Below are 15,789 nucleotides of genomic sequence, written 5' to 3' on the forward strand. Positions count from 1 at the left end.
TCAAATGCATGAAATCTTAAATTATGAAATATTAAATTATGTGATTCCAGTACTCTCTCTCTCTCTCTCTCTGTGTGTACGTGTGTCATGTGACATTTATTGACAAGCTACTGAACTAAATTCTCCATTGCACGATTCTCCCTCTTGTCTTAACACACAACATGTTTACTTGCTGTTTATAACACAAACATACTTATTTTTTCCTGTCATAATAGAGACTTTCTGTAGACTTCTTTAAAAGGTGCTAAAGAGGATGTTTTGTTTTATACATTTTTGCAATATTACTTGAAACTGTCTTTACTAACTGATAAATAGACTATTTATTAGGTGCACTGAAAGGAATAATATTAATATACATCATCTGTGCACGAGGTAGGGCCTTAAAAACATCAGCCAATCGTTTACGCGATCATCCCTCTGGCTCTGCCGTGACGTTCCTTGTGAGAGACGTGCGCGGCTGCGCGCTCCAGTAACTTTCCACACTCCACAGGCGCCGCATGCAATGTTTTCGTCCGGAGTCAGGAGTAACAACTGCAGATTATGAGTTACCTGCGGTGAGTCCGACATAATGAATCCACTAACACGATACAGTGAATGCCTGTAGTAAACACTCGTGTTCCAATACTCGCGCACGAGTTCTGGGAGGCGTTCCCTCGAAATGAGCTGTGAAGGAGGGGGTTGTTCTTACGCATGTGCTCATTTCAAAAACTCACTAACAGTCTTTGGTTTCTCAGTCGACGAAAAGATCCTCTTTAGCACCTTTAATGTTATGCAGAGCTATTGATACTTTCTATCCCCTAACCCCCCAAAAAACCTTTGTGCATTTTTACATTTACATTAAAGATATGATTTAGTCCTTAATTGACTTGAAGACCCCCCAATGTCCAACATAATATTCGAAGGGCCCTCATATAAGCTATAATTTTTTCTCTGATATGTTCAGTTTTAATTATAATAAAGCTGCTTGTTTTAAAAAAAATGTACTAACAGAAACTGGGAGTGACAATATATTTAATTTATTTACCAACTACAAATATTTTGTGACTCTAGAACTTTCAAGAACTGTTTAATAAAAGTTTATAATAATAATAATAATTTTAATTGCAACTAAATATTAATTTAATATTAATAAATATTAATATTAATAATAAACCTTGATTTTAGCATTTCAATTAAGTTAAAATGATTTAAATTATATTAAAATAATCTAAGTCATCCTGTGGCCCCCTTAAGCTGGGGACACACTAATGCTGTAGTGGGCCTCTGCCTATGTTTATTAAAGGGATAGTTCACCCTAAATTAAATCAGGTCATCGTTTACTCACCCTGGTGTTGTTCTAATGCAGTATGCCCTTTTTTCTTTTATGGACCACAAAAGGCAATTTGTTTTTTAATGTCCCGCTTGCATTCGTCCATATAATGGCAGTGAATAGCAACTATCATCAAGCTTTTTTAAACATTTTCACAGACAAGGCTTATAGTCTAAGACGGAATTAGGCCTTAGTTCAATTAGGGCATTTAAGTAGCTTTTATAAACTTTCACTAGAAAAAAACATTACTGTTACACAGACAAAACAATGGCACTGACATATTTTAAGAGATCTCAGTACAAATTGCTTTCAGTTAAAACAGCTCAAACATGCATTATAAAACAAATAATTCGGGCCCTTGATTCTGATTTGGTTGAGCCGCATTCGAAGCCTTGTAAAATTCCCGAAAGCATACAGCTGACCGCATTACATGTATCGCTGCCCCACTGATATGTTCTTTATTGATTTTGTTCACTGAAGCTTACTGCATTATCTAGAAGAGTATTGTGAGAGAGAAATCGAGTGAGCGAGTGTATTATCTGCATTCAGATTTAGTATTTTCCTTCAGGTCAGTCCTATGTTCATAATAAAAAATCCATTTGAATGTCCGCTGCAATCTTGTCCTTTTAACATTTAATGGGTTTTCCCATGCCCTGCTGACACTTGCCCTGTCCAAATTCCCACATTTGCAGTCTTTGCACTTGACCACTTGTCTACTTACATGACATATTTCCTGTATTTGGTGTTCAAATAGGCTTGAAGACTGCAAGTGTGTAAAGAACTGAAAATGCAAGCATTTACACTTTTTTTATTATTATTATTTTCAATACTTTGCATTTTAAAATACACTTCTACATGTCTGTTCAGTGGTCGCTATGTAGAAGACAATTTTGAAATTGTGATAAAAAGCAGTTGCAAATGATACAAATTACAAATTACACACAGCCTACTCGTCTTTGCATCAATAAAAAATGTGCAATACTTTATATTTTACTACCAAATTATATGTAATATATAATTAATTTAACTTTCAGTCGAATGTTTTCATTCACATCTTGTGATTTCGGGGCATGTGAGTTCCCGAACATAATGCACGATGGGATACGCTTAGCCTCGAATACCGCTCCGAAGCGGTATTCAAGATAGTGTGTGTTTACTGTGCATTAAGAGCACTGCACTTGGGCAGTTTTAAGACATGGGACAGTCTTGTGCACTTATTTCCTGTCGCGTGCATGTGCTCTCAAGTGGCCAAGACCGCGATGTGGGTATTTGTACAGGGCAACTGACAGTGCTATTCAAAGCATTTGAATCTTGTTTTGTGTTCACAACAAGTTTCAATATAAAAGTCTTTGCGACTGAGTGACTCGCTCATAAAAACAATTTTTGCCGCCATCTAATGGCGTAATAAATGTAACTTCTGTTGCTGTTCACGGTCAGGGACTATTTTTTCCAGTGGAAGGAAGCCTTAAAAGGCTTTAAAATAGCCAATAGCGTTAAGTTAATGTTACAGCTTGGCCAGAGCCGTCAGACTCTGTAAAACCTCTGTTTCCTTTTAATCTCTAACAGTTTCTCCTCATAATGTCCTTTATATCGCTTTAAAATACAGCATTCTGTGCAGAATTCAAATGAGTCCGGTACCTTTCGTGGTCTGAGCCGACTCATGGATATGATCCACTCTGTGCTCTCGTGTCCCTGGCCCAGAGCAGACTGTGCTTGTGTTGAGGCGGTTCACGTGACACTAACACGAAAATGGACTTCATTCACGTCAGTGGAAAGCATAGTTACACTGTCTGAATAGTTCCCTATCCTCTATACAGTGCACTGTGTGCCATTCACCATGTAGAAACTAGTAACTGTGTGAACAAACGACCGATTTCAGACGTAGGAGGGGGCAGGACTTGATTGGACCGAAGATTTGACGAGAAGCTGAAGTGCTATGTGATGTCATGTAAATCCGTGATCCATTTTAGCGGAAGTGAGAGACTGTAAGTTTTGAATGCCTATATCTCCTAAATGTGCATTTTGTCATTGTTTTGGAACACACCAGCTTATTCATAATCTTAAGGCTAACATATTCATACTAAAAAACTGTTTATGAAGATGGAACAACTTGTTTCACTCATTTTAAGACATTATAAACTACAACATTAATTACAAGATTTTCAGCCACCATCACTCTTACTAACATACTGTAGCAATCCACAAATTAAAGCTAAACAAGCATGGATAACCACCTAGATCAGTAATCCTCACTATTTCTTCCAATTAAGCCACACCAGCAGGATCAAGTCAACAAGCAAGTCGCCACAATAAAAAACATGTACGGAAATACACATCTGCCTAGTACAATATGCAATGCATTTAGCCACTGCCATTCTAATAATACAAAACTGTTAGTTGCTTTAAAGGTGGGGTGAGTAGATTTCCATTTGATATCCATTCATTCGTTTTTATGTCAATTTGATGTCCACACACTGACTTCCAATTGATGTCGAAAAAAGTCAAATTGACGTAAAATAATTGACGTCAATTTGATGTCCACACACTGATGTCCAATTGATGTCAGAAAAAACTCATCAAATTGACATCAATTTTTTTTATGTCAATTTGATGTCCACACACTGATGTCCAATTGATGTCGAAAAAAAACCCATCAAATTGACGTAATTTTTTTTTATGTCAATTTGATGTCCACACACTGACTTCCAATTGATGTCGAAAAAAGTCAAATTGACGTCAAATAATTGACGTCAATTTGATGTCCACACACTGATGTCCAATTGATGTCAGAAAAAACTCATCAAATTGACATCAATTTTTTTTATGTCAATTTGATGTCCACACACTGATGTCCAATTGATGTCGAAAAAAAACCCATCAAATTGACGTAATTTTTTTTTATGTCAATTTGATGTCCACACACTGACTTCCAATTGATGTCGAAAAAAGTCAAATTGACGTCAAATAATTGACGTCAATTTGATGTCCACACACTGATGTCCAATTGATGTCAGAAAAAACTCATCAAATTGACATCAATTTTTTTTATGTCAATTTGATGTCCACACACTGATGTCCAATTGATGTCGAAAAAAAACCCATCAAATTGACGTAATTTTTTTTTATGTCAATTTGATGTCCACACACTGACTTCCAATTGATGTCGAAAAAAGTCAAATTGACGTCAAATAATTGACGTCAATTTGATGTCCACACACTGATGTCCAATTGATGTCAGAAAAATACCCATCAAATTGACGTAAATTTTTTTTATGTCAATTTGATGTCCACACACTGACTTCCAATTGATGTTGAAAAAAAAAAAAGTCAAATTGACATCAAATAACTGACGTCCATTTGACATCGACACAGCGATATTCTTTCGACCACCAAAATAACGACACAAAAACAATGCAATGAAAGAAAAATACAAAGTAAATAAATTCTGATTTCAGGGGGACTTTGATATTTGTATTGATGCTCCGTGTCGTGCTTAACAACGCCCCTAAACTGTTATAAATTCACTGTAAACCACGGCTTCTTGGGGCTTATTGCTTTATTTTAGTCTAGGACTAGCTTAAGCCTTGTCTGTGAAACCGGGGGTTAATGTATTATTTAACAAAAATACACGAAATACAATCCATCCATGTACCTTCTTCTCTTGGTTATTACATAATCAAATACACTATAATATTATACTGCATATTCTTTGTCTACAAAGTTTAAGACAAAAATAAGTGTTTCCCCCCAACTACTTGTGGCGCTGGCCTTTCTATGCTGAGAAGCTGTAAACTTCTTTCTTTCCCCTGAGATCTAACATGACTAAAATGAAGTGGGAAGCAGAGGTTACACAAACAAAATACACACAATATAAGCCTCAAATGTAAGCTTTGCATCCCTAACATGACCTCACTGGACGATTTTGTTACTGAGATTTAGGTATGTTAGTACTTGACAATTAAAATGTCGATTTACCTGTTATAAAAACAGGATTTCTCTTCCCATTCCTGTAAAACGATAAAAACATGCTTCAGGTGACAAGATGTAAATACGTTACCTAGGTAACACGAATGCTCTGAAACCAGCTGAATAGGACGGACATTTGAACACTTTTGGTCAGAGAGAAAAGCAGAGAGAGAGAGAATTAAGGGATTGCCATTTTACAATTAATCAGTGTTGTGAAAATGTAACATAATGAAGCGATCATCGTTTCAAAGCAACATGCATTATTCATGAGTAATTACTGACAAAGAAGCAGTCAGAAATTTAATTAGGAAGCGCGCACACCTGCCGCGCTCCTCTCTGGAGCTTCACACGGACCCCAGACAGAAAACACAGCTTTGCTGAGACTTATAAGCAAGCAAAACATTTTAAGATCCACAAGTGATGTGAAACGATATCGAGCCCGTATTAAAGGAGGGGAATAGAGCAGCCCGTCCGCGTGTTCCAGATGCTATCGGTTAATTGGTTTTTTGGCTAAATTATTTCACGCTCACACTCAGTAGCCCATTATAAAACGTATCAAATACCTGGGTCACATATGGCGTTTGACATCTCCGACAACACATCCGAAAACAGAAACAGTGGGATCTGACTATTAACAATAACATTAAAGCAGAAATTTAGCAAGTAAAGGATTTTTGCACTGACTTGCGCTGAAGGTTTCCAGAATACAAGCACGACATCTAGTGGTTAAGAAAGATACTACAGAGAGTTGTGGCGGTCAAGTGACATCACGTTGATTGAAATTAAAGCAATCGCTAAGTACTTGTAGCACTTTTCAGACTGAAAACAGCTTTTACATATGCTATGAATAGTTACTTTCGCTAAACATCTGTAAAAACGTAAAGGAAAACACTTGTGACCGTTACATGTAGAGTACTGTTTATCAAAAGGCTTAAATATATTAACAACAATCTGGAATAAAAGAAATCTGCACTTGTAGGTCGAAAAGTTACACAAACTAGACAAGAAAACATAATTTTATTCATAATAAGAGATGGAACAATCAATGCTCAATCAGGCATAAACATGTAAATATAAACAGTTAAAATTTTAGAGAGACATCCTCATCAAAAATTAATTCTATTATGTAAAGAAATAATGAAACAAAAATCAAAATGACTTACGTACACACCTGTGACTAAAGGTATAGATATAATTAATTGTGTAATAAAGATATACCATTAATTTAATAATTTAACCCACATAATGCATTAAAATCTCTCTCTCTCTCTCTCACACACACACACACACACACACACACACTCAGATCTTTTGCGTGCTAGTTAGTTCAAAGAGCTTCATCCTCTCCAGAACAGTGAGTCCATCCTTAAGACTCTGAGAAGAAAAATAAGAGAGAATGTTTAATTTTTAGAGAACATCAGTATTGTGTGCCATATTTTGTAGCACATGTAATCCAACCTTGGATCCGACTGGCTGTGTCAGTGTTGAACTGTCCTCTAGGAAGTCTGAGTTGCTCCTGGATTTCATCAGATCTGCAACACACATTTACAAATTGTGAATGTTTATGCACTTATCTGTTTGCCTTCACATCAACATGTTCAAGTCTGTTCTTGCAGATTTGCTTACCATAATTTAAACACTGCTGTCGAGCTGGCACCATCCTCGCTTCAGTGGGGTCACTTTGAGTTTTGACTTGTAAATGGCTCAACTCAGAGTCTAGCTCTTTAAAATGCTAAAAACAACAACATCAACATCAAAAACGTAAAACAGAAACAGAGTAAAGAAAAACAGAAAAAACACTTTTTTTGTAGTAGCAGTCTACTCTCCATGTAAATTGAAGTTATGGGTAAAAACTTCAAATAAAACTAAATATAACTTTCACAAATGTGTCATACTACTTGCTTGACTACAAAATTACTCAATATTTGCATTGCATAGTATAATATCTTAGAATAGTATAAAATAGCATAATAACCCAAAACTATTAATTTGTTTTAATTAAAAAGCTGTTACCATATTTCCTGCCTGCAGTTCCGACTTAAGTGAGTTGATCTCCTGTTTCAGACACTTAATCTCTGATTCCTTCACTCTGAGGTTTACCTACAGCATAAAAGAACGAGAAAGAGAACATCTGTTTTCACACATAATAGACTTTATAGCACCTTTGATGGAATATTCTCTAACATAATCTCTTCTGAGTAGTAATATAACCCATGAAGGTTTATTTGTAAGGAAGCGGATTAAATGTAGTGAACTTAGAGTGCAGATCATTTTAATCTGTGTTAAGTCAACCATCCCCTGCTAATTTTAGTAGTGCAAGTCACTGCACGTGTGAAATTTGGGGACTTCGCCATGTGAGAGTGTGTCAAGTTGCACCTCCAACTGATATATGTCTTTCTCCTGAGAGGACTGGGAGTGCTTCACCTCCCCATTCATGCGTGAATGCATCAGGGATAATTCAGCAGCCAAACACTCGTTTAATTCCTTAGAAACAAACATACAGTATGTGAAGTAAGCAGCACAGTAGTGACTATGAATATGCATATTTTTTTGTGTACATGAGCATTTACCTGGTTGTGAGTGCGAAGCTCCTGGTTCTCTCTCTCTGTTGAACTCAATGCCTCTCTTTCTGTTTCTATAGTCCTGGTCAAATGAGTGTTTTCCAGACATTTCTGGGAATACTGCTCTGACAACACCTCCAGCTCCCTGTGCAACATTTCTAGCTCCTCACTGCAGAAAATGCACCAAGACACATGCACTACTCAGTGGACAGAATACAATTATCCAAATAATAATGAGTGGATGAGGCATATGGTCATTATATAATTCTGCAGCCCTAAACTGATGTATGATGGTGTGGCTGACACAGATCCCAGATTATTAATAGACATCACACACGCACTTGTATTGTGCACGAAGCTGACGGGTGTCCACATTGGCTCCATTTTGCAGGGCTTTCTGAGTCTTGTCCATTTCCTCTTTATGAGCTTTCCTCATGGCCTCAATGGCTGAACAACAACAAATATTATTTCAAAACTGAAGCAGAGATGCTAGATCACACTTTGTATTTCTAAGCATGCAGAGCACAAACTTACGTTTATTCATTTAGCAGATGCTTTTATCCATAGATAAATACAAGAGAGTAGTACACATTTAGAAAAAAAAAAACCATCTATCTAGCTCTGTAGTTTTCTTATGCAGGTGTTAAAAGGGACAATTCACCTAAAAATTAAAATTTACTCAAACTTACGAAGTTTCAAATCTATTTGAATTAACTTTCTTAAAAGGGAGCACAACAAGAGTTATTTAGCAGAATGTCCAAATTGCTTTTTCTTACAAAGTCAATGCTGACCAGAGCTGTCCCTGTTTCCCTTCCAATTTCACAATATTGCAAAAGAGCAGAGTGAGCATTATGAATGTTTGCAATGAAGGAATAATAAATGACAGACATTTAATTTTTAGGTTAACTATGCCTTTAATTCCGTTCAGTTCAGTGGATATTTCAATGTAATGTACTTTGTAGGCTAAGCCAACAGTACTTTTGCTGTGCTATGCCAGGGGTGTCCAATCCTGTTACAAGAGTGCCACTATCCTGCAGAGTTTGGCTCCAACTCGCCTCAACACACCTGCTTTAAAGTTTCTAGTATGCCTTGTAAGACCTTTATTAGCTGCTTCAGGTTTGTTTAATTTGGGGTGGAGCAAAATCCTGCAGACAGTGGCCCTCTAGGGGTAGGACCGGACACCCCTGTGTTACGGTATGTGATGTGAATGAATGGGAGCTAATGCTGAGAGGAGCACCTGCAATGGTGGCATTCGTCTCTTCCTGCAGCACCCTTTCCCTTTCCTCGGTCAGCCTTTCCACCTCTCTCTGATGCTGTCTCTGCATCTCCTCAATCACTCGCTGATGGCTGTCCTCCATAATGCTGAAACCATGCTCATATGTGGCCTAAGACACCGAAATATGGAGTAACTTAATTTTAAGTATAATTACATGTTAATCTCAAGCTGTAACAAGAAGGCACCTTGATGGTTTCCAGGTCAAGCTGGAAGGCCTTGACATCCTGATTGCTGAGTTCCGCCCTCAAACAAGTGACTTCAGTCTCAAGCTCTCTGATTTGGTCTTGCAGAGTAGTCACAGAAACCAGCTCAGTCTTGTCACTCTTGTCTAGTTCCGAAGGTGTTGCAGCTTTTGGCTTTGACAATTTCTGAATATAGTATTCATGGAGACGGCTCATCTCCTCCTCATGGATTTTCTGGAGCTCCTGCAGCTTTTCCTCAAACTCCATCTGCAATCTTTCTGCTTCTTCCGTCCTCAATTGAGCATTGGTCTCAGCTGAAACACGTTCCTGTTCTGCCTTTTCGAACAAAATGCGCTCCTCACGCAGCTTCTCTTCGTAGCGCTCTGTCTGTTCCTGGAAAAGAGTTTCCATACTACGACACACGGCACGACACTCACACTCAGCCTGCTCTCTCTGCTTGCGTAGGGCACTCATCTCCTGCTGTAGGGCCAAGCGCAGACGACAAGCCATGTATGCCAAAGTGGCCTGAGACATTGCAGCCTTCAGGACGGCTGCAGGAGGTTCAACAGGAAGGTCAGCCTCTCTATCATCAGACTGTAGCTGTGTTGAGAGGGTGTGCAGTGACTTGGCCTGAGCTCGGAGCTCTACCACCAGACTCTTTCTGCTAGCAAGCTGTATCTCAGAGTCCTCAAGAAGTAGATCAGTCGCTAGTTCCTCCTCCATCTGTTCACTGTAAGGTGCAAGTTCTGGTGGGCTAATGTCAGCAAGTTTGGACCCCTGTTTGGAACCATTTTCCATTTTGTTTCCAGAGGAGGAACTGTCAGATACTGGCCAAGGCAACACATAAAAGGGCTTCAATCCCTGTTGCTCCTTTGAGGGATGAGTACACAGACTGTGTAGGAGGTATGCCATCTCTGCTCTTATACACAGTCTATGGATCACACTTTCACTCAGTGTATTGTCTAGCACATCTTGCTCAAGAGGGTCCAAGAAGATCTGAGAGTAACTAGGTTCCACAGCCCCATTATGACTGCCTCCTTTAGCCATCCTAAGCACTTGGACATACACCTCTGACAATCTATTAAGCAATTTTGTACTGGGATGCTCAAGTGCAGAGGCAATCCTTTGGACAACCAGTGCCTCCACTGACAACACTCTGCTGGCCATGTCCAAAGCTTGACTTCTCCCAGGAATTCCATCATCATAAAGGGAGACATTAGCTTTGTCCGAAGTTCTGTCTAAATTGGTTCCCTGCAGGCTGTGCAAAGCTCCAGTAAAACTCGGCAGAGCATCCACGGAGAGTCGACCTTCTGGATTCTGGAGGGATCTGTGGGAGCACGAAGAATCATTGAGTGCATGTGGTCCAGTGTTGAGTTGTTGTTGTTGCTGTTGAAGATGCATTGTAAGCTCCCAGAGTCGCTCTTCAGTGTCACACAACTTGCGCTCTAGTGCCTGGATCACAGAGATCACTCTGTGTGACTCCTGTCCCTGAGTAGTAGGTTGCGCTTCCAAATCTTTTTTCCCTTTCTGTCCGTGTTCTTGCAGCTCGATCAGTGTCTCACAGAGAACATTATTTTCAGAAGAATGGATTTGGGCTTCTTTGAGCCTTAATTCCGTCTCCTCTAGACTACTGCCCAAGACGGCCATCTTAACAAGCACCTCCTGAAGTTCACGTTCCTTCCTGTCCAGCTCTTGCTGTTGCTGCACCAGCTGGGTTTGGAAGCGCTCCTCAATTACTCTCTCACAGTCCAACAGAGCACCTCGCAAACTCTGTATCTCCTCACAAGCTCTTTCATAATCATGCTCCATGTCGTAATAAAGAGTCTCTTCGGTTTGGAGGCGTGCTTGCAGACGACTGACCTCACTGTCAGACTCCTCCAGCTGGTTTTGTAGCTCCTGGCACCTTCGTAGTAGGTCATCAGTAACTTCCCCTGTTGGCTTCTTCTGCAGCTCAGCCTCTTTCTGCCTCAAACGCTCCTCTAGTTCCTTTGATCGCTGTTCCGATTGGTCAAGGCTGTCACTAAAGCTCCTCCTTTCTCGTTCCTGGCTCTCTTGCAGGAGGCGCAGATGCCTTTGTAGCCGGACCTCCTTTAAGGCTTGCGCTTCTTCGGTTGCTTTTAGACGGCCTGTTACCTCCTCCAACCGTCCATGCAGACTCTCCAACACCTCCTCACGCTCCTTCAGAAGAGTTTCTGCCTCTTGAATCCTTAATTCTGCCCTTTGAAGACATTCCTGTCTATCATTAAGCTCAGCTTGTAGACGGGCCTCAGTTTGTCTTAACTCCCTTTCTTGAGTATGATTCCTTTCATGCTCAGCCTTCAACTCTCTGCGCAGGCTCTGAAGCTCCACATCCCACTGCCATTCTGTCTGTGCTGAGGATGAAGAAAAGGTGACTGGCAAAGGAGAAGTGGAGCGATCAACCTGTAATGAGTTGAGAGACTTTGTTTCAGCCATGACAAATGATATGTAATGACACAACCATATTTGCTTGTTACGTTACCTGCTTTTCTTCTTTGGGTTTAGCTTCCAGTAGTTCACCAGGACTGTCACAGTGGGCACGTACTGTCCCTGCATCAACCTCTAAGCTGTCTGGGCTGATTGATTCTGGGGAGGTGCGACTGGACACTGCCATAAGAGATATATCAGCAGACATGATGTTCAAGCTTCGCCCCTGAGATAGTCTTATCTTCTGACGATATTTGTTCTCTGATGCCTCAGAGGCAGAACGTATGATCGGCTCTTCAGGGGTTGATGCAGGTGCAGGAGGCACAGAGTGCTCACTGTTAAGATTCCATTGCCTCCCTGACAGATCATTTGACAACTCCTCTTTGTGCTGTTTACAACTTAATTCTGCCCAATCAAAGGTTCTGTAACGCCCCTCTCTACGACGCTCACGGATGCGACTCCTTTGCTCCTCCTCCTGGGGAACTGTATTGTATTGGGAGGAGCCTGTACGAGCATGTGCACCAGTCAATGGCACCTTTTGAGGAATAGAACTGAGGAAAGAAAAGATGTAATAAACTATTATATGGTTATTTAAATTAAAATAATCTTTTTATGTGTTTGTGTGTGTTTACCATATATACACTTATACAAAAACACATTCAAACCTGGATTTTATAGTAGGATTTTTCCTTGTATAGCATTGAAGAAAAAGAAAAACAGCAAAATGAAAAAGTCAATCCCCAAACATGGGATGAAACGGATCTCAAAATAGTGCAATAAATGTTTTAGGGTTTGATACCAGTGTACAAAAATTGTAACAATTAATATATCCTTGAGAATGGCAGCTAGCTTTAATGTTGTTACCATGTGACATCAGGGGCAATGCTGGGATGAATATTTTTCATTACTGCCTGGACCCAGTTTCGTCGTATCCCATAAGTCATTGCACAGAGGGTGAAGACCCCATCCTTTGTCTGTGTGAAAAGAAGGATGAAAAAAATTCAACGAAATAGACACAAACACATAAGCATAATGTTTAATATAATATACACTCACATGAATCTGAAATCCATAGTTTCTTTGTACAGGGTAATCTGTAACATCATAACAAGTAGACAAATTGATCTCACCATCCACATCAGCTGCCTAAGTGACAAAACAGAGAAATACCAGTTAATTTCTCTTAACTGCAAATGGCAATCAGTTATTATGATGATTATTTATAAATCAATTGACCTCTTCTGCTACAGAGTCACGGTAGAATCTCAGAATCTGGTCAGTTAGAACAAACCAATGTTTTTGCCACTAGAGAAGAGAAAACAATTTACACAGTTAAAAAAAAAAACATGAACAAATAGATTGTCATATGTGCCCTGAGACACTCAAAACTTCAAAATTACCTTTCCGTCTTCTCCCAATCTAGACATCCATCCCTTTTTGAAATTAAGAAGGTCAGGCTGAAAAGGAAAAGAGCATTAGCAATGTCATATAATGATATGCATGGTTAATTATGATTAACTAGATAAATTAGTTGCCACATCCCGTAAGTCATTTGATTAAAATGTATTTACTGGCATAATAAAAATAAACATTACGGTCATTCTGATCTGTATTGGTTGTACTTACTGTGGGTATGGGATCAAGCTGTCTGCGTTCCAGCGATTTGGAGCGGAAGCTGCATGACGTGAAGGGTCGCGAGTGATCAGGAATGTCATCATTAGGGGAGGAATCCTACTTAGAGCCAAAACGGCAGAGTAACAGAATGAGAAAATAATCCACATTACAGTGCATTACATAAAACTAGTAAATGTCATTTTACCTTATTTCAATAATGATCCACATACACTACAGTTCAAAAGTTTGGGGTCAGTAATTTTCTTTTGTATATTTTTATTCAACAAGGATGCATTCAATTCATTAAAAGTCACAGTAAAATAATTTATGATGTTACAAAATATTTATTTTTAATTATTATTTCTATTTAAGTATTTCTACTAAATTATTTGAGGGATTCTTTGATACATATAGTCAGTTTTCCACAAAAATATTAAGCAGCCAGCACAGCTGTTTTCAACATTAATAATAATGTTTCTTGAGCACCAAATCAGCATATTAAAACCTAAGTGCACTGGATGCAACAAGAGACTCATTTAAAAAACATTTAAAATGCTTACAAACCTCAAACTTTTCATCTTTAGTGTACTTGGTTCAATTAATCCAGAATGAGTTTTCACCTGAGATGTACTGACAGTTGTGTTATGGTCATTTTGTGCAGTAGAGGAGGTGAAGGTTGAGGAGGGAAGCTCATTATCCAGAAATGAACCCTCCTGTTGATCAGCTTCCTGAGATCTCCTAGAAACAAACACTCAAACTTGTCAAAAGATATTCTAAAACAGTGGATATCAATTTCATATTCAACTTTGAATTGCAACTCTACAAATTCTCAAAAAAAAAAAAAAAAAAAAAAAAAAAATCTAAATTTCTCAGCCTAATATAGAAAAAAGATAGACATTAAGAAGACAAAACAGAGATGGATCGTAATATGCAGTATAGACCAACTGGAATTCAGTATGTACATATTATAATGGTGTCATTAAAGTGGAGATATACATAGAAAATACACAGAACACTTAAAAAACTGAAATTATCTACAAAACAAAAAAGTGTGAACAAATTGCAGACATTTGTTGAGGGGGAAAAAAACCCAAAGCAATGCACTGCTGCAAAGCGATTTAACATTTAAACACATTGAGAATTGTGGCTTGTAGAATAGCTTGGGAGTAAAATGGCAAATGGGAAAGCAAGCAGGCCTAGTTTGATTTGACGGATGGAGATGGGATGAGGTCTCCTGAAAGATAAACAGAAAAATGCTTTTGATGGAATGGTAATAAAATGATGAACACAAGAGGGAGCCACAACATGAAACATTCATGAGCGAAATAAACAGTCTTACCTCTGCCGATTTCCAAACAGCCGGTGAACTTTTCTTCTTGGGCTGGGTGTTTCATGTGCTTCATGTCTGAGTGTGTGTGTCATGGATGTGTGTGATTTTCTGTCCTCATTGGAGTCCAAACTTTTCTCCCGAAAACAACCTACCGCATCTTCAGGTTTGGCCCCACATGCACACTGTGAACTGTGATTGGTTGGTGGAGGAAAGGGGCAGGAGCTAAGGGACTTTAAGGTAGGAAACATACAAGGATGTGAGGCAGCTGAACAAACAGAATCACAGTCACACCTGGAGTCAGTGTGTGCTTGTTCATCTGCAACATGAAGACTTGTCTTCTCCAGAGAGGAATAGCCACTTTCAGTGCCCAGTCGACTCTTAGTACCTGTGAGAGCAAATGAAAGCAAAGCAAACTCAGTCCAGAACTAATCTGTGTTTCCTATTCTTACTTAGCCAATGGACTGACATGAGTTTACGAGGGAAAAAAAAAACAAAAACTTGATCAGTAACATATTTGTGTCATGGCAGATAAAAGTGCAATGTGAAAAAGTACAGTTTCATAGTTCACCCAATAATGAAAATCTGGCATAATTTATTCACCGTCATGTCATTACAAACCTGTATGACTTTCTTCCATGGAACACAAAATGAGAGTTTGAAAAGAATATCATATTCGCTCTTTTTGCAGTTACAATGAATAGCCTTCAAGTTTCAAAAAGGACAGAAAAGTACCTTAGAATTATCATGAAAGTGGTCCAAATCACAATGTTGCACTGATCTACTGATTCATTGAAATGATCTATAGCTCAATGCATCAGATGATCAGTGTACCGCTGTACAGGTTGGAGGAGTAAATAATGACAGAATTTTAATTTTTGTGCAAACTATTCTAATTTACTAGACAAATTAACAATAGTTTTAGCTACTACCTACCTGTATTTCTTAAGCCGACAAATTGGTAACCACTAAAACCAGTTAGTACATCCAATAAAATAAACAAGTACATCCAATTAATGTCATAAACCCACACACAAAGGCCACTCTGAGGTCGTACCGTCTGTGCCGGAGCAGCTCGAGAGCTGATCGAGTGATGAAGAGAGACAGGA

At 38.9% G+C, this 15,789-nt stretch overlaps 1 protein-coding gene across 1 annotated transcript; it reads right to left on the reverse strand.

Annotated features, from left to right (window-relative positions):
* Positions 1 to 6,546: 6,546 nt before the first annotated feature.
* Positions 6,547 to 14,047, reverse strand: LOC137004358 (myosin-11). The gene is made up of 16 exons (XM_067364616.1): positions 13,985 to 14,047; positions 13,366 to 13,470; positions 13,140 to 13,196; positions 12,976 to 13,044; positions 12,796 to 12,885; positions 12,604 to 12,713; positions 11,795 to 12,290; positions 9,298 to 11,715; positions 9,074 to 9,221; positions 8,178 to 8,283; positions 7,846 to 8,005; positions 7,652 to 7,759; positions 7,289 to 7,375; positions 6,902 to 7,007; positions 6,734 to 6,807; positions 6,547 to 6,649 (listed from the first exon to the last, which is right to left on the reverse strand). The coding sequence occupies exons 1-16, from the start codon at positions 14,045 to 14,047 to the stop codon at positions 6,578 to 6,580; spliced, it is 4,269 nt and encodes a 1,422-aa protein (XP_067220717.1). The 3' UTR covers positions 6,547 to 6,577.
* Positions 14,048 to 15,789: the final 1,742 nt, after the last annotated feature.

The sequence above is a fragment of the Chanodichthys erythropterus genome, chromosome 3 (assembly GCF_024489055.1).
Source record: "Chanodichthys erythropterus isolate Z2021 chromosome 3, ASM2448905v1, whole genome shotgun sequence".
NCBI lineage: Eukaryota > Metazoa > Chordata > Actinopteri > Cypriniformes > Xenocyprididae > Chanodichthys > Chanodichthys erythropterus.